Raw genomic sequence first — 25,385 nt, 5'->3', positions numbered from 1 at the left:
ATTTTGAGGGGATTTTCATTCATATCTGTTTCACCGTTTAGAAATGAAAAACTTTATGTATCTAGTCCACCCATTTGAAGAAGTCATAAGTATTCTGACAATTTCAATTATAGTGTATTAAAGTAGTCAAAGTTTACTATTTGGTTCCAAAGTCGTTGGTTGCATTTGCAGTTTGTTGTGGTTGTGTTTTGGTTTATATTTTGCTTAATAGTAACTGAATGGTGGATGATGACTGCATTAATCTTCTGTCTAAGTGAGTAGATAACATGTTTCTAAACTCTAATAAATCAATCCTGATGATGCCATGATTAAGAAAAATTATGAATGAGAAAGTTACAGAGGTTACAGCAAAACAGCTAACCTGTAATTCTGTATTAACAAGTAGTAAATGATCTAGAGACAGATATTTGGCACCATGTAAATCTTGATGTCTTTTGTATGAGAGCAAAATGTACCTTTGTATAATTTCTATATCTGTTCTTCATCACTCAGGAAGAGTTGTAACCTAACCTTGTTTATTTGGGCTCTAACTCTACACCACTGGGTGACCGTTAACGCTCCATTACCGCAGTAATTCATCAATAATAAAGTTACATTGTTTTGAAGATATTTAAAAGTCTCTCTCCTTTGGTTAGAATAATTACCAATTTAAAACTGTAAGCTTCATTGTCCATACTCATATGGTGTGGACTCTGTGTGCCTGGTAAATGCATGTGGATCTGGTGAACAGTTATCAATTGTTGACCAAATACAGGAATACTAACCTCAGAGTCTTCAGTTTACGGTCGGGATTCTCCAGTCCAGCAGAGAGAAGTTTCACTCCTGAATCTTTCAGGTTATTGTTACTCAGATCCATCTCTCTCAGGTGAGAGAGGTTTGACCTCAGAGCTGAGGCTAGAGAAGCACAGCCTTCCTCTGTGACTCCACAGCCTGACAGCCTGACAGAGAGATCATCATGATGTCACAAAAGTATCGATATCCACAGTAAAACGAGTCCTATATTGACATAAACTGAAAGGTCGCTCAGCAAGGAAGAAGCCACTGCTACAAAACCTCCATAAAAAGGCAGACTACGGTTTGCAACTGCACATGGGGACAAAGATCATAATTTTTGGAGAAATGTCCTCTGGTCTGATGAAACAAAAATAGAACTGTTTGGCCATAATGACCATTGTTATGTTTGGAGGAAAAAAGGGGAGGCTTGCAAGCCAAAGAACACCATCCCAACCGTGAATCACAAGGGTGGCAGCATCATGTTGTGGGGATGCTTTGCTGCAGGAGGGCCTGGTGCACTTCACAAAATAGATGGCATCATGAGGGAAAAAATTATGTGGATACATTGAAGCAACATCTCAAGACATCAGTCAGGAAGTTAATGATTGGTCGCAAATGGGTCTTCCAAATGGAAAATGACCCCAAGCATACTTCCAAAGTTGTGGCAAAATGGTGTAAGGACAACAAAGTCAAAGTATTGGAGTTGCCTTCACCAAGCCCTGACCTCAATCCTATAGAAGATTTGTGGGCAGAACTGAAAAAGTGTGTGCGTGCAAGGAAGCCTACAAACCTGACTCAGTTACACCAGCTCTAACAGGAGGAATGGGACAAAATTCACCCAATTTATTGTGGGAAGCTTGTGGAAGGCTACCCAAAAAGTTTGACCCAAGTTAAGCAATTTAAAGGCAATGCTACCAAATACTAATTGAGTGTATGTAAACTTCTGATCCACTGGAAATGTGATGAAAGAAATAAAAGCTGAAATAAATCATTCTCTCTACTATTATTCTGACATTTCAAGTTCTTAAAATAAAGTGGCGACCCTAACTGACCTAAGACATGGCATTTTTACTAGGATTAAATGTCAGGAATTGTGAAAAACTGTGTTTAAATCTATTTGGCTAAGGTGTATGTAAACTTCCGATTTCAACTGTAACTGTCCAAGTGGTGATAAGAATGTTTGTCTTAACTAGCCTGATAACTCAAACATGTCTGATGTGAACATTGACATTAGCCCTCTACATACTTGAGTTTCTCCAGTCTGCAGTGTGGATCCTCCAGTCCAGCAGAGAGCAGTCTGACTCCTGAGTCTCCTGGGTGATTGTAGCTCAGGTCCAGCTCTCTCAGGTGTGAGGGGTTTGACCTCAGAGCTGAGACCAGAGAAGCACAGCCTTGCTCTGTGACTTGACAGCCTGAAAGCCTGCAAAAAGTAAAATCATTTTAAAATCACACTGCTATTCTTGGTGAAGATAGTGGCAGTATATTTTTTCAACATATTCAGATAAATCAGTGTTCTGAAACCTGGAAATCTATTAATAAATTAATGTATCATTAATAGAAATAACAAATGATCAAAGTATTGCCTGTAGAAAGAAAAATATCAAATACAAATGTTTGAGTAGACTGACCAGACCAGATTAAAAAGCAGTATCAGTCAAAAGACAGACAGTGAGGTAACATTTTGATTGTATTGAGTATACAGTCCACACTATATCTAATTTGACATTGAAGCTAACATTTTAAATACGGCTCTATACTTCAGCATTTTGGATTTGAGATCAAATGTTTAATATGAGTTGAGTATAATGTCACCTTTAATATGAGGGGATTTTCATTCATATCTGTTTCACCGTTTAGAAATGAAACACTTTATGTATCTAGTCCCCCCATTTGAAGAAGTCATAAGTATTCTGACAATTTCACTTATAGTGTATTAAAGTATTCAAAGTTTACTATTTGGTTCCAAACTCGTTGGTTGCATTTGCAGTTTGTTGTGGTTGTGTTTTGGGTTATGTTTTGCCTAATAGTAACTGAATGGTAGATGATGACTGGATTAATCTTCTGTCTAAGTGAGTAGATAACATGTTTCTAAACACTAGTAAATGAATCCTGATGATGCCATGATTAAGAAAAATTATGAATGACAAAGTTACAGAGGGTACAACAAAACAGCTAACCTCTCACCATTACCAATAACAGAGGGGGTATGATCTTTGTTCCTCTGTAACTTTCTCATTCATCACAATTCATTGATTAATTCATGATTATGCATAGTCATGGTACCATCCACATGAATGTAGACGTGTTCCGAAACATCTTCTATTCTTACAATACAAGTGACTACACAATGACACAGGACATTATTCACCATTCAGTTTCTATTGGGAAAAACATAATCCAAAACACGACCCAAAAAAACAGCAAATGCATTCAACAAGTCTGTAGAGTCACAAGCTTGATGAAATCACTGCAGGCAAAGAATATGGGACCAAATATGAAAACATAATACATTCACACTGTCTGTTTTTCTGAGAGGCAACCCAATAGGGTTTTTAAAACTCTCATGTGTCTGTGTGAACTGAGATGAGCCTCTGAGATTTAGTATTGACAATAGATTTACGATGGCTTGGTAATAAGACAACATACCATTCCATGATTAGTGTTTGTGTGCCTGTCTGTCGGTGGCGGCGAGACCCAATCTCCAGTTTATTTATCCCAAATGGAAGATGAACACTGGACTTAATCATTTGAGGGAATGACCTAGTGTCCTAGGTTACATTAGTATTTCTGTATAAACAAGTAGTAAATGATCTAGAGACAGATATTTGGCACCATGTAAATCTTGATGTCTTTTGTATGAGAGCAAAATGTACCTTTGTATAATTTCTATATCTGTTCTTCATCACTCAGGAAGAGTTGTAACCTAACCTTGTTTATCTAGGCTCTAACTCTACACCACTGGGTGACCGTTAACGCTCCATTACCGCAGTAATTCATCAATAATAAAGTTACATTGTTTTGAAGATATTTAAAAGTCTCTCTCCTTTGATTAGAATAATTACCAATTTAAAAATGTAAGCTTCATTGTCCAAACACATATGGTGTGGACTCTGTGTGCCTGGTAAATGCATGTGGATCTGGTGAACAGTTATCAATTGTTAACCAAATACAGGAATACTGACCTCAGAGTCTTCAGTTTACAGTCGGGATTCTCCAGTCCAGCAGAGAGAAGTTTCACTCCTGAATCTTTCAGTTCATTGTTACTCAGATCCATCTCTCTCAGGTGAGAGAGGTTTGACCTCAGAGCTGAGGCCAGAGAAGCACAGCCTTCCTCTGTGACTCCACAGCCTGACAGCCTGACAGAGAGATCATCATGATGTCACAAACACATTGTTAATTTAACACATGGTATAGAAGGATAATTACAGATGCATTTGGCGTATTTTTCCAAACAAAATAAAGATTAATGTTCCGTCTCCTAGAATTGTATGGTCCTATTGTTATACTAATGTGAACATCAATGCATTGATTCAATAGGTTTTTCAATATTTTACAATATATGATATACGAATTATGATACATATTTTTCTCTAAACTGAATATTTCTTCCTGATGATTAGTACTTAAATGTCATTTCATGTACTCACAGAGCAACTCTGGAGGCTTTGACCACTGGCAGCAGCCTCAGAAGACCTTCCTCTGATCTGGAGTATTTCTTCAGGTCAAACACATCCAGCTCCTTTTCTGAAGTCAGCAACACAAAGACCAGAGCTGACCACTGTGCAGGTGACAGTTTGGCTTCTGAGAGACTTCCTGAGATCAGGTAGCTTTGGATCTCCTCCACTAGAGAATGGTCATTCAGTTCATTCAGACAGTGGAACAGATTGATGCACCTCTCTGGAGAGGGATTCTCCCTGATCTTCTCCTTGATGTACTTGACTATTTCTTCATGGCTCTGTGAGCAGCTTCTTGTTGTTGTCAGTAGACCTCGTAAGTGCTTCTGATTGGACTCCAGTGAGAGGCCCAGAAGGAATCGGAGGAAAAGGTCCAGGTTTCCCGTCTCACTTTGTAAGGCTTTATCCACAGCACTCTTGTAGACAGTTACTTCAGGCTTCAGCGCAAAATAGTTTCTGGATGTTGAATGCAGTTCGGCTATTCGATTCTCATTGTTGTTGATGAATGAGAGGAACACATATACAGCAGCCAGAAACTCCTGAATGCTCAGATGCACGAAGCAGTACACCTTGTCCTTGTAGAGCCCACATTCCTCTTTAAAGATCTGTGTGCACAATCCTGAGTACACTGAGGCTTCATTGACATCAATGCCAGCCTGTTTCAGGTCTTCTTCATAGAAAATCAGATTGCCAATCACAAGCTGTTGAAAAGCCAGTTTTCCCAGTGACAGAATGCTCTCTTTATTCCAGTGTGGATCTGTCTCTTCTTTCCCAAGATACTTTTCATTCTTCTTTATGGTATGAAACACCACAAGGTGTGTGTACATCTCAGTCAGAGTCTTGGGCACCTCTTCTCTCTTATGTTTCAACATGTGTTCAAGGACTATTGCAGAAATCCAACAGAAGACTGGAATGTGGCACATGATGTGAAGGCTCCTTGAGGTCTTTATGTGTGAGATGATTCTGCTGGCCAGGTCCTCATCACTGAATCTCTTCCTGAAGTACTCCTCCTTCTGTGGGTCATTAAACCCTCGTACCTCTGTCACCTGGTCAACACACACTGAAGGGATCTTATTGGCTGCTGCAGGTCGGGTAGTTATCCAGAGGAGAGCAGAGGGAAGCAGATTTCCCTTGATGAGATTTGTCAGCAGAACATCCACTGAGGTTGACTGTGTGACATCACAACATATCTTGTTCGTGTGGAAGTCTAGGGGCAGTCGGCACTCATCCAGACCATCAAAGATTAACAGAACTTTGTACTTGTTGTGGTTGGAGAATTTTAATTTTTTGGTTTCCATTGAGAAATGATTGAGAAGTTCAATCAAAGTGTGTTTTTCCCCTTTCATCAAATTCAGCTCCCGAAAAGGGAATGAAAATACAAATTGAACATCCTGATTTGCTTTACCTTCAGCCCAGTCCAGGATGAACTTCTGCACAGAGACTGTTTTTCCAATACCAGCGATTCCCTTTGTCAGCACAGTTCTGATAAGTTTGTCTTGTCCAGTTAAGGGTTTGAAGATGTCGTTACATTTGATTGCAGTCCCGGGTCTTGCTTGTTTCCTGGTTGTTGTCTCAATCTGTCTCAGCTCATGTTCATTATTGACCTCTCCTGTTCCACCCTCTGTGATGTAGAGCTCTGTGTAGATCTTATTGAGAAGTGTTGGGTTTCCTTGTTTAGCGATCCCCTCAAATACACATTGAAACTTCTTCTTTAGAATAGATTTGAGTTCATGTTGGCAAATCACAGCAAGATCATCTGAGTCTAGAAATAACACAGAGGATATTCACATTATGTCTGTTCATATTACGTCATATTACAGTATTGTAGGACTGTGTTTTAAAGTTGTACATTATAATAATTTATTCTCTTAACTGACTGTATAAATGTGTAAATGTTTTCATAATGCATTACACACTGTAGTGACTGATTATATTGTATTATATTCTTATTAATGATGGCATCATTAATGTTGTCTCTCTCACTCAATTCAATTCAATTTAAGGGCTTTACTGACATGGGAAACATAATAAACAAAAGTGAAATAAACAATAACAAATTAACAGTAAACATTTCACTCACAAAAGTTCCAAAATAATTATGATATTTCAGATGTCCTATTATGTCTATATACAGTGTTGTAATTATGTGCAAATTCTCTCTAGCTATAGTGTTTAAATATTTGTTACAAAAAAAGCATTCAACATGAGGCAGACAGCTCTTACTTTTCTCCAGTGTGTCAGCAAGCTCCTTCTGGTTCATTTTCCTCAGGACATGCAGTGTAATCTTCAGAGCCCCCTCTCTGGCACTGCTCTCCTGTTTCTCATCTTCAGCGTTCACCACTTCCTCATCCTGCTTCTGACTCTCAAAGCCTTGTGAGAGTTCTGGATTAAGAATCCTCTTGAACTTCTTCAGCTCATTCTTCACAAATGTCATAATATTCTCTTCAAGCAACTTGAAATAAATTAAGTAAATAAGTTAAGAGAAGAAATGCTTTCTCATTAACACATTAATGAATGATTGACAGATTAACTTTAGTTGAGGTAAACCAAAACAAATGTACATAACAGGACCACATACACTGAATATGAAGGCCAGGTCTGTTTGATGACTCTGGGAAGACTGACCACTGAGAATCTCTGACTCTGATCTCTCCTGTTGGTTTCTGTGGACAAAACATGAGATTACATCTCCTCATCCAGGGAGTGCACACTCACACACACACACACACACACACACACACACACACACACACACACACACAGGGAGGGAATGTTGTGTATACTTTTGTAAAAAAAATATATATATACATTATTGAATATTAAAACATTCAATCTGCTTGCAGTGAAGCCGCTCAATATTTACAATACATTCAGTTATCTAACAGACTCCCATCTAGAGCGACCCACAGAAGCAACCAGGGTCAATGCCCTGCTCAACGGCATGTCGACAAATCTCCCACAAGGTCAAAACGGGGACCCAAACCAGCGACATATCAGCCACCGGCCCAAGCTCCCAACCGCCAGGCCACCAGCCCTCCAAGATTACCCCACAATTCCTCGAGAGCTGCTCTTCAACCATCCGAGACCCCCCTACCAAGCCACCATCCCCAAGCCACCGTCCCCCAAGCCACCGTCCCCGAAGCCACCGTCTCCCAAGCCCCGGACCCCCAAGCCACCGTTCACCAAGCCACCCTCCCCCAAGCCACCGTCTCCCAAGCCCCAGACCCCCAAGCCATTGTCCCCCAAGCCACCGTCCCCCAAGCCACCGTCTCCCAAGCCCCGGACCCCCAAGCCACCATCCACCGAGCCACCGTCTCCCAAGCCATAGTCCCCCAAGCCACCGTCCCCCAAGCCACCGTCTCCCAAGCCCCGGACCCCCAAGCCACCGTCCACCAAGCCACCGTCCCCCAAGCCACCGTCTCCCAAGCCCCGGACCCCCAAGCCACCGTCCACCAAGCCACCGTCCCCCAAGCCACCGTCTCCCAAGCCCCGGTCCCCCTAGCCACCGCCCCCGATGCCACTGTCCCACCAACCAACAAAACGAACAAAGAAAAAAAGAGAAAGACTAAGGAAAACAGAAAACATAAAAAAACTATGTATATTAAGGACAACAACAATTACAACAGCAAGGCCAACTGAATACGTCTAAGTGCATGTGTGGCATTATTTGCATGTGTGGATGTGTGTCCGTCTATGTGTACATGTGTGCGTTTGAATGCGAGTGTGTGTATATGCATGTGTACACGTGTACAAACACCAGTGCGGCATCAGCCTCAGGCAAACAGGCATTAGATGTAACAATGTTGCCCCTCAGTGTCATTCAAACGTTTGTTTAATATTGTTTTAGGACTATGAAAATGGAAAAAAGGATTAGCATATGGATTGTGAAAACAACCAAAAGAAATGGGAAAATTGGGGAGATGACTAGAGACAGTGTTGTTTAACTCATTGACAATGACCATGAGTTCTTCTTACCTTTGTTCAGCAGAAACGTATCCCTCTCTAAACATTATAGGATGATCCATAGACTCATCACTCTTCATAGACACAAAACTGGGTACAGGGGAGGCTGGTCTCTCCTGCTTGATTGGACTTCAACACAACAGAGACAAACATTACATCTCTCATCTACTCTGAGCTCAGATGGGAAACCATAAGAAGAGTTTCATTCCAAAATGCTATATTGCCATTTTCAGAAATGTTGGTGAATTTTTTAAGAAATTATGAATCATGAAGAGATTGGTGTATTTTGTTCACTAGCTAAATGACAGACATTTATTTGTTCAAAATCTATCAGTTAATGGTCTCATTTCAGAGAGACAAATAATCATGTTTTTTTTCTAAATGCTATATATCTGCCTCACTCTTAGAGAAAAAAGTACTACTGCTAGGTTTTACACAGTCAAATGTAACAAATAACTAAACATGTTTATGAAGAACTGTACAGATGATACATTTGTGACATAAATATCTAAATATTTCAAAATAATAATTCAATAGAGTAATACAGTGAGGGAAAAAAGTATTTGATCCCCTGCTTATTTTGTACGTTTGCCCACTGACAAAGAAATGATCAGTCTATAATTTTAATGGTAGGTTTATTTGAACAGTGAGAGACAGAATAACAACAAAAAAATTCAGAAAAACGCATGTCAGAAATGTTATAAAATTATTAGCATTTTAATGAGGAAAAAAAATATTTGACCCCTCTGCAAAACATGACTTAGTACTTGGTGGCAAAACCCTTATTGGCAATCACAGAGGTCAGACGTTTCTTGTAGTTGGCCACCAGGTTTGCACACATCTCAGGAGGGATTTTGTCCCAGTTCTCTTTGCAGATCTTCTCCAAGTTATTAAGGTTTCGAGGGTGACGTTTGGCAACTCGAACATTCAGCTCCCTCTACAGATTTTTTATGGGATTATTAAGGTCCGGAGACTGGCTAGGCCACTCCAGGACCTTAATGTGCTTCTTCTTGAGCCACTCCTTTGTTGCCATGGCCGTGTGTTTTGGGTCATTGTCATGCTGGAATACCCACCCATGACCCATTTTCAATGCCCTGGCTGAGGGAAGGATGTTCTCACCCAAGATTTGACGGTACATGGCCCCGTCCATCGTCCCTTTGATGCGGTGAAGTTGTCCTGTCCCCTTAGCAGAAAAACACCCCCAAAGCATAATGTTTCCACCTCCATGTTTGACGGTGGGGATGGTGTTCTTGGGGTCACAGGCAGCATTCCTCCTCCTCCAAACACGGCGAGTTGAGTTGATGCCAAAGAGCTCCATTTTGGTCTCATCTGACCACAACACTTTCACCCAGTTGTCCTCTGAATCATTCAGATGTTCATTGGCAAACTTCAGATGGCCATGTATATGTGCTTTCTTGAGCAGGGGGACCTTGCGGGCGCTGCAGGATTTCAGTCCTTCACGGCGTAGTGTGTTACCAATTGTTTTCTTGGTGACTATGGTCCCAGCTGCCTTGAGATCATTGACAAGATCCTCCCGTGTAGTTCTGGGCTGATTCCTCACCGTTCTCATGATCATTGCAACTCCACGAGGTGAGATCTTGCACCAGTCCCTCCTGCAGCAAAGCACCCCCACAACATGATGCTGCCACCCCCATGCTTCATGGTTGGGATGGTGTTCTTTGGCTTGCAAGCCTCCCCCTTTTTCCTCCAAACATAACAATGGTCATTATGGCCAAACAGTTCTATTTTTGTTTCATCAGACCAGAGGACATTTCTCCAAAAAGTACTATCTTTGTCCCCATGTGCAGTTGCAAACCGTAGTCTGGCTTTTTAATGGCGGTTTTGTAGCAGTGGCTTCTTCCTTGCTGAGCGGCCTTTCAGTTTATGTCGATATAGGACTCGTTTTACTGTGGATATAGATACTTTTGTGCCTGTTTCCTCCAGCATCTTCACAAGGTCCTTTGCTGTATTTCTGGGATTGATTTGCACTTTTCGCACCAAAGTACGTTCATTTCTAGGAGACAGAAAGCGTCTCCTTCCTGAGCGGTATGACATCTGCGTGGTCCCATGTTGTTTATACTTGTGTACTATTGTTTGTACAGATGGACGTGGTACCTTCAGGCATTTGGAAATTGCTCTTAAGGATGAACCACACTTGTGGAGATCTACAATTTATTTTCTGAGGTCTTGGCTGATTTCTTTTGATTTTCCCATGATGTCAAGCAAAGAGGCACTGAGTTTGAAGGTTGGCCTTGAAATACATCCACAGATACACCTCCAATTGACTCAAATGATGTCAATTAGCCTATCAGAAGCTTCTAAAGCCATGACATAATTTTCTGGAATTTTCCAAGCTGTTTAAAGGCACAGTCAACTTAGTGTATGTAAACTTCTGACCCACTGGAATTGTGATACAGTGAATTATAAGTGAAATAATCTACCTGTAAACAATTGTTGGAAAAATGACTTGTGTCATGCAGAAAGGAGATGTCCTATCCGACTTGCCAAAACTGTGGTTTGTTAAGGGGGCAGTATTTGCACGGCTGGATAAAAAAAATGTACCCGATTTAATCTGGTTACTAATCCTACCCAGTAACTAGAATATGCATATACTTATTATATATGGATAGAAAACACTCTAAAGTTTCTAAAACTGTTTGAATGGTGTCTGTGAGTATAACAGAACTCATTTGGCAGGCAAAACCCTGAGACATTTTCTGACAGGAAGTGGATACCTGATGTGTTGTATTACCTTTAAACCTATCCCATTGAAAAACACAGGGGCTGAGGAATATTTTGGCACTTCCTATTGCTTCCACTAGATGTCACCAGCCTTTACAAAGTGTTTTGAGTCTTCTGGAGGGAGATCTGACCGAACAAGAGCCATGGAACGATGATGGCCCATTAGACACCTGGCGCGCGAGTTCATGTTGGGTACCCTCGTTCCAATACGTTATAAAAGAGTATGCATTCGTCCACCTTGAATATTATTCATGTTCTGGTTAAAAAAGGCCCTAATGATTTATGCTATACAACGTTTGACATGTTTGAACGAACGTAAATATATTTTTTCCCCTCGTTCATGACGAGAAGTCCGGCTGGCTTAGATCATGTGCTAACAAGACGGAGATTTTTGGACATAAATGATGAGCTTTTTTGAACAAAACTACATTCGTTATGGACCTGTGATACCTGGAAGTGACATCTGATGAAGAGAATCAAAGGTAATGGATTATTTACATAGTATTTTCGATTTTAGATCTCCCCAACATGACGTCTAGTCTGTATCGCAACGCGTATTTTTCTGGGCGCAGTGCTCAGATTATTGCAAAGTGTGATTTCCCAGTAAGGTTATTTTTAAATCTGGCAAGTTGATTGCGTTCAAGAGATGTAAATCTATAATTCTTTAAATGACAATATAATATTTTACCAATGTTTTCTAATTTTAATTATTTAATTTGTGACGCTGACTTGACTGCCGGTTATTGGAGGGAAACGATTTCCTCAACATCAATGCCATAGTAAAACGCTGTTTTTGGATATAAATATGAACTTGATAGAACTAAAAATGCATGCATTGTCTAACATAATGTCCTAGGAGTGTCATGTGATGGAGATTGTAAAAGGTTAGTGCATCATTTTAGCTGGTTTTATGGTTTTGGTGACCCTGTCTTTGAATTGACAAAACATTACACACAACTCTTGTAAATGTACTGTCCTAACATACTCTAAATTTATGCTTTCGCCGTAAAACCTTTTTGAAATCGTAAAACGTGGTTAGATTAAGGAGATGTTTATCTTTCAAAGGGTGTAAAATAGTTGTATGTTTGGAAAATTTGAATTTTGACATTTATTTGGATTCAAATTTGCCGCTCTTGAAATGCACCTGCTGTTGATGGAGTGCACCACGGGTGGGACGCTAGCCCATAGAGGCTAACAATACATTTGTGGAGTGGTTGAAAAACAAGTTTTAATGACTCCAACCTAAGTGTATGTAAACTTCCGACTTCAACTGTATCTGGTTAAAGACCAAGTCCATATTGTGGCAAAAACAGCTAAAATAAGCAATCAGAAATCACAATCCATCATTACTTTAAGACATGAAGGTCGGTCAATACAGAATATTTCAAGAACTTTGAAAGTTTCTTCAAGTGTACGTAGTCGTAAAAACCATCATGCAAGATACCAGCCTCAGAAATTGCAGCCCAAATAAATGCTTCACAGAGTTTAAGTAACAGACACATCTCTGTTCAGAGGAGACTGCGTGAAGCAGGCCTTCATGGTCGATTTGCTGCTAATAAACCACTATTAAAGGACACCAATAATAAGAAGAAACATGTTTGGGCCAAGAAAGACTAGCAATGGAAATTAGGCTGGTGGAAATCTGTCCTTTGGTCTAATGAGTCCAAATTTGAGATTTTTGGTTCCAACCGCCATGTTTTGTGAGACGCAGAGTAGGGGAAAGAATTATCTCTCCATGTTTGGTTCCCACCGTAAAGCATGGAGGAGGAGGTGTGATGGTGTGGTGGTGCTTTGCTGGTGACACTGTCAGGGATTTCTTTAGAATTCAAGGCACACTTAAGCAGCATGGCTACCACAGCATTCTGCAGCGATACGCCATCCCATCTGGTTTGCGCTTAGTGGGACTATGATTTGTTTTTTAACAGAACAATGACCCAGCACACCTCCAGGCTGTGTAAGGGCTATTTGACAAAGAGGGAGAGTGATGGAGTGTTGCATCACATGACCTGGCCTCAACAATCACCTGACATCAACCCAATTGAGATGGTTTGGGATGAGTTGGACTGCAGAGTGAAGGAAAAGCAGCCAACAAGTGCTCAGCATATGTGGAAACTCCTTCCAGACTGTTGGAAAAGCATTCCTCATGAAGCTGGTTGAGAGAATGCCAAGAGCGTGCAAAGCTGTCATCAAGGCAAAGGGTGGCTACGTTGAAGAATCTCAAATATAAAATATATTTTGATTTGTTTAACATTTTTTGGTTACTACATGATTCCATATGTGTTATTTCATAGTTTTGATGTCTTCACTATTATTCTACAATAAGTCTGGTACTGTAAGTCAAAACTGTAGGGAACATTCACTGGTTTCTTGGTAAGCAACTCCAGTGCAAATTTGGCCTTACGTCTTAGGTTATTTTTCTGCTGAAAGTTGAATTCTTCTTCCAGTGTCTGGTGGAAAGCAGACTGAACCAGGTTTTCCTCTAGAATTTGGCCTGTAGTAGGCTCCATTCCTTTTCTTTTTAAGCCTGAAAAACTCCACGTCATTAACAATTACAAGCATACCCATGACATGATGAAGCCACCACTGTGCTTGAAAATATGGAGAGTGGTACACAGTAATGTGTTGTATTGGATTTGCCCCAAACATAACACATTGTATTCAGGACAAAAAGTTAATTGTTTTGCAACATCTTTTGCCTTCTTGTAAACAGGATGCATGTTTTGGCATATTTTAATTCTGTACAGGCTTCCTTCTTTTCACTCTGTCAATTAGGTTAGTATTGTTGAGTAACTACAATGCTGTTGATCCATCCTCAGTTTTCTCCTATCACAGTCATTAAACTCTGGAACTGTTTTAAAGTCACCATTGGCCTCATGTTGAAATCCCTGAGTGGTTTCCTTCCTCTCTGGCAACTGAGTTAGGAAGGATGCCTGTATCTTTGTATTGACTGGGTGTATGGATACGCCATCCTAAATGTAATTAATAACTTCACCATGCTCAAAGGGATACTCATTGTCAGCTTTCTATTACCCATCTACCAATAGGTGCCCTTTTCTTTACCCCTTTTTCGTGGTATCCAATTGGTAGTTACAGTCTTGTCTCATCGTTGCAACTCCCGTATGGACTTGGGAGAGGCAAAGGTCGAGAGCCGCGCTTCCTCCGAAACACAACCCAACCAAGCCGCACTGCTTCTTGACACAATGCCCACTTAACCCGGAAGCCAGCCATACCAATGTGTCAGAGGAAACATCGTACACCTGGCGACCATGTCAGTGTGCACTGCGCCCGGCCCACCACAGGAGTCGCTAGTGCGTAATGGGACAAGGATACACCTGCCAGCCAAACCCTCCCCTAATCTGGGCGATGCTGGGTCTCCCGGTTCTTTGCGAGGCATTGGGAAACCTCACTGGTTTGTGTGGTTGAATCTGTGTTTGAAATTCACTGTGGGACCTTACATATAATTGTATGTGTGGGGTACAGTGATGAGGTAGCTAGTCATTCAAAAATCATGTTAAACACTGTTGTTGCACACAGAGTCCATGTGACTTGTTAAGCACATTTTTACTACTGAACCTTTTTTTATATTTTTTTTATATTTAATATTGTATTAAATTATATTCTTAGGTAAAAATGTTACTATTTAATAGTAGTAGCCATAATTCATAAATTGCACCATGCAGGGTTCTATATGGAACCATTTTGGTTCAATGAAGAAGAACCTCCAGAGGTCTGACCTATAAAAGGGTTCTATATAGAACATGAAGTGATTCCATATATTAAGCAAGATAGAACCCTTTTTGGTTTAAACAGGAGTGAAGAGTGTGTTGATATAACGGTAATATTGTCAAAATTCTGTCTTTATTAACAACATTCAGAATTGGTAAAAAAAAAAAAAGGTTAGGCAATAATTAAGAGTAGGCAAAGTGGTCGTGTCAAGCTAAAATTATATCAAATGTTTTACATTTCAACGAGTACAGTCAGGGCCTTTACTAGTCCTGAATTAGTGGACCGACATAGCCGTCTGTACTGTTGGCCAAAAAAGCATTTCTGATGCATAGCATTTTGGGAAAAAAACTCTTTATAAATTCTTAAACAACATTGTCATCTCACCTCTTAGCTTTGGTATCATGTTCCCCAGAGAGTCTCATTTTAGAGGCAGGTCCCCCCTCCTCTCTCTCCCCAGAGAGACTCATTTCCGAGCACTGAGCCCTAAACAGAGATCCAACATGTTGGTTGTGGTTAACACATTGACAACTTATTATTGAAGGTCAATTGTTCTCTTTTATTCATTATCTCTTAGAAATTAAACATTTACTAACAGACACATCCAAACAGTCAGGTGAATTAACCGATTCACATGAACATGTAGTCGTGACTGATATTTTTCACCTCTTCTCCATGTAGTGGAGCTATTAATAATAATGATGATCATTATAATAATAATGTCTCACTGTGTATTTTAATAATTTCACTCATTCTAGTGTTTTGCTTTGTACAATATATATGCTATTATTTAATTGAATTCATAATAGCAATGCTAAGAAAAGTAAGTTCAGTGGTTTCATACCAAATTACACAGAAAGCAGGAGCTCATTGTAATTTTGAAAATTTATAACTATGACACAATGATACATTAAAATGTTTACAAATAGTAAAATAACCACGATACACGAATCGTATAATACGATATATGAACAATGTGTTTTGGAATTTGAATGGCCTATGCCCAGTTAGCGCCATTTTGTATGATTGAACTGTCACGTACCTGTCCCAGGTGAAATGTACTGTTACATCTGACTGTTTTACTGTCGTTCACTATACTAAAATAACACCATACCTTTAATGTCCCTACACACTTTACAATAATCCCTGGCAAGAGTCTTACCTTGTAGCCTGAATTCACAATCAGAACATGTCAAGTCATTGAGATACTTTCCGTTCTGCTGAGAGAGCACCTTCCTGATGACAAGTATCTCTGTATCTATGTTCCATGTACAGTTGATCTTTGGATGCAATAATATCTGGTCAAAGTCTAGTGACTCCACACCATAGTATAGCATAGACATTACAGTAGTTTAACCTTTGGCCAGTAAAGACCGTGGCATACTATAAAATGTTGAATCATTATGATGGATCCAATTTCAACATATCTCTAACTTTGAAGTATACAGTGCGGTCCGAAATTATCGACACCCTTAATAAAGAATAGCAGGAATGACTGTATAAAAAAATTATTCAAATACTGAGCTATATGGTATGCTCAAACAAAAGGGGGAAATTATATTATTTTACACTAATACAATTGCTCAGAGAAAGAGATTTTGTTAAAAAAGTAAGACATTTATTTTCAGGGGGGTCAAAATTGACGGCTCTGTTTACAATAAATTTCATTACCTCACCTTGCGAGGATAACGTCACTGAGCCTTTTTCTAAACTGTTTAATGAGTTGGAGAACACATTGTGGGTGATCACAGACCATTCCTCCATACAGAATCCAGCACAAGTAATGGATAGCGCTTATGGACTGCCCTTTACAATTCAAACCACAGGTTTTCAATGGGTTTCAAGTCCGGAAACTGAAATGGCCATTGCAAATGTTGATATTTTTTTTTTTTTTCAATTAACAATTTCTTTCTGGATTTTAATGTATGCTATTGGTTGTTGTATTGCTGGAAGATCCACTTGTCGACAAATTTCATCTTCCTAGCAGAGGCAACCCGATTTTCAGAGCCTATACCAAGGCAGGACATATAAACCCAATAATCTATTAATCAACTAAATATTGAACAACAAATCATATTTTGCATGACTTGGCCTAATGCCACTAGTTCCAAAGTGCACAGTTTTACAACAGGTCTGATTTATAAAGGGAAACATGCGTATGTGTGGTGTGCGCCAAGTTTATATATCTCAATATTTTTTTAAAGAAATGGCACAGGCAGATATAGTTGAAGTCAGAAGTTTACATACACTTAGGTTGGAGTCATTAAAACTTGTTTTTAACCACTCCACAAATTTCTTCTTAACAAAATATTGTCTGTGAGTATAACAGAACTGATATAGCCCAATGACTTAGGACTCAAATTGCACTTCCTATGGCTTCCACTAGATGTCAACAGTCTTTAGAAATAGTTTCAGGCTTGTATTCTGAAAAATGAGGGAGTAAGACCAGTCTGAATGAGTGGACACTGCAGTGTCCCAGAGGTTTTTCATGCACACGACCGAGAGCACACCTTTCTTGTTTTCCTTTTATATTGACTAAGCTTTTGTCCGGTTGAAATGTTATTGATTATTATGACTAAAAACAACCTGAGGATTGATTATACACATTGTTTTACATGTTTCTACAAACTTTACTGATACTTTTCGGATTTCTCGTCTGCCTGTTGAAGCCGCCTTTGAGCCTGTGGATTTCTGAACAAAACGCGCGAACAAAACTGAGGTTTTTGGATATAAAGAGGGACTTTATCGAACAAAACAAACATTTATTGAGTAAATGGGAGTCTTGTGAGTACAATCATATGAAGATCATCAAAGGTTAATTGTATTGCTATTTCTGACTTTTGTGACTACTACTACTTGGCTGGTAACTGTAATGATTTGTCTGCTGGGCGCTGCCCTCAAATAATCGCATGGTATGCTTTCGCCGTAAAGCCTTTTTGAAATCTGATACAGTGGATGGATTAACAAGAAGTTAAGCTTAATTTTGATATATAACACACATATTTTCAAGAATGTTAAATATTTGAATTTGGTATTTTTGAATTTGGCGCTCTGCCATTTCACCGGATGTTGTCAAATCGATCCCGGTAATGGGATCCGTGCGTGAAGAGGTTTTAAGTACAATCAAGCAGGAGAGACCAGCCTCCCCTGCACCCAGCTGAGTGTCCATGAAGAGTGACTGGTCTTTGGGTCATCCTATACATTTTACATCTCAAAGTCCTAAACGATATCATAACCACCATCGATAAAAGACAATACTGTGCAGCCGTATTCATCGACCTGGCCAAGGCTTTCGACTTCATCGCATTGTTATCGGCAGACTAAACAGCATTGGTTTCTCAAATGACTGCCTTGCCTGGTTCACCAACTACTTCTCAGACAGAGTTCAGTGTGTCAAATCGGAAGGCCTGTTGTCCGGACCTCTGGCAGTCTCTATGGGGGTGCCACAGGGTTCAATGATGTCGCTCTTGCTGCTGGTGATTCTCTGATCCACCTCTACATAGACGACACCATTCTGCATACTTTTGGCCCTTCTTTGGACATTGTGTTAACAAACCTCCAGAAGAGCTTCAATGTCATCCAACTCTCCTTCCGTGGCCTCCAGCTGCTCTTAAATGCAAGTAAAACTAAATGCATGCTCTTCAACCGATCGCTGCCCGCACCTGCCCGCCTGTCTAACATCACCACTCTGGATGGTTCTGACTTAGAATATGTGGACAACTACAAATACCTAGGTTTCTGATTAGACTTTAAACTCTCCTTCCAGACTCACATTAAGCTTCTCCAATCCAAAATTAAATCTAGAATCGGCTTCCTATTTCACTACAAAGCATCCTTCACTCATGCTGCCAAACATACCCTCGTAAAACTGACTCCTACCGATCCTTGACATCGGCGATGTCATTTACAAAATCGCCTCCAACACTCTACTCAGCAAATTGGATGCAGTCTATCACAGTGCCATCCGTTTTGTCACCAAAGCCCCATTTACTACCCACTACTGCAACCTGTATGCTCTCGTTGGCTGGCCCTCGCTTCATATTCGTCGCCAAACCCACTGGCTTCAGGTCATCTAAAGGTCTTTGCTAGGTAAAGCCCCGCCTTATCTCAGCTCACTGGTCACCATAGCAGCACTCACCCATAGCACGCACTCCAGCAGGTGTATTTCACTGGTCACCCCCAAAGTCAACTCCTCTTTGGCCGCCTTTCCTTCCAGTTCTCTGCTGCCAATGACTGGAACGAATTGCAAAAATCATTGAAGCTGGAGACTCATACCTCCCTCACTAACTTTAAGCATCAGCTGTCAGAGCAGCTGTTGAAATCCCTTTGCTACCACAGAGAAAGACTTTGCAGTACGGTAACATCAAAAGGTTGGATAATGAAACAATATTTCTGTAATCCAAACAGTTGGAAGGGTCCGTGGGTATTTAAAGAACAATCCTGTCGAATTCATTACGATTTTGTGATGTCTTAAAGACGGTAGAACAACATAACTGTATCTCTGAAAGTGTACATTTCCCATTTGTCAGGTTCACATCTAAATGTTGTGTAATGTATATGATTAAGTATGAAACTATTTGTGAGAAGATGAAATGTGATCTTTGCCTTCTAAATGAGAAAATTGTTTTTCATGTAGCGTTTATCCAGTCAGTAACCACACCCACGTAAGCACAGACATTATGCCAAACGTAATGGAATGCTCCTTTTGCCGGAGTTCATAACCCCCCCCCCCCCGTAATGAAATTTACATTATACCAAGTAGACGGACGGTGAGCCGAACGTAACAAATGGTTAGACAAGAGACCAGTACTGCCCTCCCAAGCAAAAAGGCAGTAACTGCTCATAGAGTGGAACTGAGAAAAAGGGCTTCAAAGTTTTTTTTAATTGTCCAACCAAATGAATTCTAGGGAGATCATTGGAGATGTAATGATTTGTTGCCTTACTATGAGTACATGTTTTATTTATGTTGACCCTGACATGAACTTTGACATGACCTTTGACCCTTAAACGGCAGTTACTGCCTTCTTCCTTGGCATGATATGTTATAAATTGCAGGGTAATACCAAAGCAAACAGCAGTATCTGACATTTGTATTTGTTAGTTTATTATACTTCTCATTTATGCTATTAATACAAGAGAAGTGTAATTACTGGCAGTGTAACAGAGTTGAAACTGCATCCTTTGTGTGTCTTCCACTAAGATACCAGTTGCATTTTGTCACGGGTGTCGTCGGTAGAAATGGACCAAAACGCAGCAGGTATGTGCAAGCTCATCTTGATGTTTATTTGCTTTCAAAATGAACGTACAAAAATAACAAAACACGAACGATCAACAAAAACAGTCTGGTAAGGCACAAGGCGAAACACAGAACAATCTCCCACAAAATACAAGACAAACACACCCAACTAATATAGGACTTCCAATCAAAGGCAACACCAAACAGCTGCCTTCAATTGGAAGTCCAACCCCAATTAACTCAACATAGAACCAGACACACTAGACTAAACATAGAAATACATAAACCAAAACCCGGAAATACTAAATCAAACACCCTTTTAACAAACACACCACCCCGAACCACATAAAACGAATACCCTCTGCCACGTCCTGACCAAACTACAATACTAATTAACCCTTATACTGGCCAGGACGTGACACATTTACATAGAGATGTAGGTTCTGCGTCAGTCACATTACCTACTGTGTTTGACAAGTAGCCCATGTCTTGTTATAAGAATACATGTGAAAAGCAGCGCTGCAATTGTTTGAATTACATGAAACGATTACCTGTCCTGTAATATATAATGATGGAACATGATATAAGTATGACGTAGGGTAATACAAATGATAAAAAATGACCATGAGATTGCTAATAAAAACATTTTATTAGTATTTTTTCAAATGACACTTTTGAATGAACAAATAAATAACAGCTTTAAGAATACATTTTAAACATATTTACATGTTCATATTCATAAGAGGCCCCAAATGATATTTAGCTACAATTGATTAAATGCTGAATAGTTACATTTCATTTTTCGGTAACATTTCATTTTTAAGTAAAACTTCTTCAGTGCTCTTCCATATCACTCTTCATCCTCAGCAATGCTGTTCACAGCCAAGGCATTCCAGAACTGCCTTCGATTTGCAGGCATCAGAGGACACATCTTGGTGATTATGTCCATCTTCTTTGACTATTCTATCCCTCTATCCTGTGTACGTAGTATCGAGGTTGTCTCTAGAGTGACTTTCTTCATGATAAAGTCAAGCTCTGTGAAGTCATTTTCTTCATAGGAGACTTTGTAGAAGAGGTTCCTGGATCCACGCCTCAACTGGATTTCAGCCATCTCTGCCAGCTTTGGTGCTGCTGCCTTCTTCAGCTTGACGATTGAATGGCCAGCTTTCCATGCCAGGATGTTTTCCTTTTTCATTTCGACCACCTCCAGCTTGCCTGCATTGGAAGTGGCGACCACATGGAGGAATTCCCGAAGTCGTACACCACACCTCCAGGTCGAGCTTTCATTTCCTGTTCCTCGCCATGGTGGAAACTGTCTGCACTCATGAAGGTGTGTCCTAGCTCGAAGAACTTGAGGGTGATGTCCTTCATCAAAGTTGAGTCAGCATTGACAACACTCACCAGTGATGTTAGGAAGCACCAGTTTTTGTTTTGAGAAGTGCAGTTATCCACCCAATACACTGCATGCTTGACATCTCTCTCCCTCTCCAGTGCTGTTACGTAGATGAAGTAATCTCCTCTGCCTTCTGACCAGCTGTTCCTTCATGCTATACCACTGAGATTGTTTTCTTCTTCTTTTGAGACTTCTGTCCAATGGTGGCTAATGTCTCGTGATAGGAAACGATTCTTCTTGTGAACAATGCTGTTTTCACACCTGGCATGCGAGGGAGCATGATGACTTTTTGCATATGAACGCTCCTCACAGACCAGTCCTCAGACCAATCTTTCTGTGCACCAGCCTGGTAATGGCTTCTGCTCTGCCCTGCAGACTTCTTATATTCCTCATATTTCCTACATTGCATGCAGTCGGGGTTGGGGATGGTGAATTCAGATTCTGCATCGCTGTTGTCTTGGCAGGCTTGGGTTTCCATGGCCTCATTCTCCCTGTGCTCCATCTTCAGATGATGACCCTGCACCAAACAGAGCTCGCACTCCTCCTCTCCAAGCTTCACAAAGCTGATTTTCTTTCCCTTTACTGCCTTGCAATAGGTTTCGTAACCGCAGCTGGCATCTTTGTTTTTCTCCTTGTAGTCATTCTGCATGAACCAAATATTGACGTCACTAGGGAAGTAGAGGCGATGGGTATGCTCTCGTCTGTAGTGGCTGATTTGGGGATGGAAGGACTCAATGTGTTGCAGGATTGGATTCATGTTCAATTTGCTCACTGAAGCTTTCTTTCCCCTCTGATCCTTTGGTGGAATCAGTTTGGTGGTGATTGACTTGCCCATCATCGTGAAAATCAGCCTGTCATTTTTGGGGTGGTAGCCCAATGTTGTCAGAAAAAACACTTTGCAAACCTGTTGTGCAGAACTGCTCTGGTTTGGAAGATGGTACAGAAACGACCTGCTGCATTGACTGTCAGCGCCAACAGTGATATTTTTCTTAGATTGCTGTGCCACCATGTGGAAGATTCATGTCCTTCTCCTTATACTTCATCTCCCAATACTTTCCCATATTTCCTTTTGCCTACCCTCTGAAATATTCTGAGTACATTGCCTCTTGCATTTGGGACCACATGGCTTACCCATTGGTGGAATCTTGGATTTCTTGTTTGATAGGTTGTCTGGAGTTGTGTCCACGGGCTCAGCTGCACTTGTGCTGGAACATCCAACTCTGAAGGTGGATGAAAATCTTCATCATCATCATTGGTAATTGATTTCTCATCTGATATACTGATGTCTAAGGAGTCAGAGACCACCCACTGGTTCTCTTTCTTCAAATAGTGTTGACACTGTGACTTCAGTTAAAGGGGGTAAATCAGGAATCTTTGTTGGAATGTGGCCCTCAAACTCAACTGAAATAAATAGAGCAAATAATCAGGGACATGCATCCTAATGATTCTATTCTGTCATGGATGATAATAATTGATACTGACATTTTGTGGTGTGCAAACATATGATCATAATCCTTTTCAGTTATTCTATAATATAGGATATAATCAATGTTGATTTTATCTTGTGCAAACATTATCATAATAATTTTCACTGTCATAACTCAGTTCATCTATTAATGACATACCTGCTCCCAAAAAGGCTCTTAAATGTTCATCTTTATTTACAAATAGAAAAGAATTGCATGGATGGACATTGACAGGAATTAAACCTAGTATTGACGTGGTTGTACTGTCCTAATACACCCTCACATGGCAACTTTGATCCGCATAGATACCAATCATCTAGACCACAGGCACTGGTGGAAGTCATGCAAAACAGTTTTTTCTGCATTCATGTAATGATGGCAACGAAGCAGACACATTGAGCACACATTTGGCATGTCAATGTATCGGCCGTCGAAGGGAGTAGACCAAGGCGCAGAGGGTTGATTGCTCATTTTTAACTTTTATTGAACACGAAAACAAAACAAGAAATGAACGACAGCTGAACAGTTCCGTCAGGTACAAAACACTAGACTGAAAACACTACCCACAAAACCCCAAAGGAAAACAGGCTGCCTAAGTATGGCTCCCAATCAGCGACAACGATGTACAGCTAGCTGTCCCTGACTGAGTGACATACCAGGCCAAAACAAAGAAATACAAAAACATAGAAAAAAGGACATAGAATGCCCACCCTGACCAAACCTAAATAGAGACATAAAAAGGCTCTCTCAGGTCAGGGCGTGACAGTCAAAGCTTGTTGTACTAATTACATATGCCACCAACAAAGGTGATGGATACAATTTGGGATTTTAACTTTCCTGACCAGGACAGTCACGCAATACTGGAATATAAAAGAAACCCTGAACATATGAGTAGATGTATTATTATTGAGCTAGCAATGCTGTGTGTGTGCTCATCCAGAAAACGAGTGTGCGTGGCTTTTGACAATTCAGTATGGGGTGGGGTGCACTTCCAACTGACCGTCAGCTGGCTAGAGATCGTGTGTGTGGTGTAACGTTACGAATTCAAATAACCCATGGAATGTCAGAATACAACTAGGGATTATATTAATTCTAGGTATAATAGATTGAAGCTAGTATAAACTGCTGGTCGTCTCATATGGGAGCATGTAGCACAAATCTATTGCTTCATGCTAATGCTAGCTAGGTAGGTTTTGACGTTTTGGTAGGGGCGCGTCAGTTTTAGCTAGGTGGCTATCACTGGCTAGAAATTGTGTGTATGGTGTACTGATTCAAAGAAGACATCAGATGAAATTTCAGAATATAATTAATGATATGGCTAATAGATTGAAGTTAGTATCAATTGCAGATCTCCTCTTATGAGAGCAGGTAGCATTGTTAATCTATGCTCGCTAGCTAGTTAGCTAGCTTAGCTTGCTAATTAATTTTGATCTCAGATCTACTTAGCTAGCTAGTTCTTACCAGTGTCTGGATGTCGGCGTTTCAGAGCAAGTTCAACCATCATTTTCCCCCGGGAATGCTGTGCCATGGTGTTGTATCCCTAGATTAGCTATGTATGTGTGTGTGTAGCTGTCAGTCAGTGTCATACAGGTTCGATTGCATCACTATCAGAATAAAATTATATGAAACCAAGGTAAAACGCAGTAACTGCAGCCAAGGGCAGGTTGAAACCAAGCTAAAAGGCAGTAAGTTCAGTTACTGCCATTTACCTTGGTTTCACAGTAACTTTTTGCAGTTACTACTAATACGACCTCCATTTTCTCCAAAACACAAGAGGCAGGATACTTGTACAAATGATTAAGCATGCATTTAATGTATCAAAAATTACGTTAACTTATTTTCGACCAAATGAGCAGTTACTGCCTTTTTGCTTGGGAGGGCAGAGTGCATTGCCGGGTTGCTACTGGTGTGTAAAATGGTCCTAGTTGTACCTTGAATAATCAATCATTAAGCCCAGAAAACATGAGGACGTGAGTCCCCACGTTGAAATGGTTACCACTCTATAGACCAAGCAGACTAAGGTGTGAGCCAGATGTTGCAAAATGGTTTAGACTTTGAAACTATCGATCACTACCGAAGGAGCAAATCCTAGATGTCGCTTTATTAGTCTGCAGCTGGAACTGTGTAAGTCTAGAACGAGAATACAGACATCTGCGGATGCATCTATTCTAACAGATCAACTCTAAGAACTACAGGGTACGTCGAAGTATCCATTTTAACCTAATACAGCTACAAAGGACATGGTGACTAGAGACTTAAACAACCAGAGACTCTCTGATGAACTATTCTCCACAGTGATCGAGTGATTTCAACAGAGTGATATGACAAAGACATACAATCATGAATATATACATTGCGCTTCTAAAATCCGAATGAGCGGTTGATAGGGTGCTAAATATCCATATTCATGATGA

The 25,385-nt window shown here is 40.3% G+C and overlaps 1 protein-coding gene across 2 annotated transcripts in view; it reads right to left on the bottom strand.

Annotated features, from left to right (window-relative positions):
• The window catches only part of LOC106595797 (uncharacterized), a 33,445-nt gene extending 17,271 nt beyond the window's left edge, over positions 1 to 16,174 (bottom strand). For both annotated transcript variants that reach the window (XM_082972878.1, XM_082972879.1), the window contains exons 1-9: positions 16,039 to 16,174; positions 15,264 to 15,362; positions 8,424 to 8,540; positions 7,027 to 7,111; positions 6,672 to 6,900; positions 4,422 to 6,210; positions 3,957 to 4,130; positions 2,021 to 2,194; positions 765 to 938 (exon numbers count right to left, since the gene is read on the bottom strand). In XM_082972878.1, coding sequence (XP_082829004.1) covers positions 765 to 938; positions 2,021 to 2,194; positions 3,957 to 4,130; positions 4,422 to 6,210; positions 6,672 to 6,900; positions 7,027 to 7,111; positions 8,424 to 8,540; positions 15,264 to 15,346 — 2,825 coding nt within the window. In that variant the 5' untranslated portion in view covers positions 15,347 to 15,362; positions 16,039 to 16,174. The remainder of the gene's footprint in view (positions 1 to 764; positions 939 to 2,020; positions 2,195 to 3,956; positions 4,131 to 4,421; positions 6,211 to 6,671; positions 6,901 to 7,026; positions 7,112 to 8,423; positions 8,541 to 15,263; positions 15,363 to 16,038) is intronic.
• Between the last annotated feature and the right edge of the window lie 9,211 nt (positions 16,175 to 25,385).

Source organism: Salmo salar, chromosome 03 (assembly GCF_965601325.2).
Source record: "Salmo salar chromosome 03, fSalSal1, whole genome shotgun sequence".
Taxonomy (NCBI): domain Eukaryota; kingdom Metazoa; phylum Chordata; class Actinopteri; order Salmoniformes; family Salmonidae; genus Salmo; species Salmo salar.
This window is presented reverse-complemented; position numbering and strand designations above follow the sequence as displayed.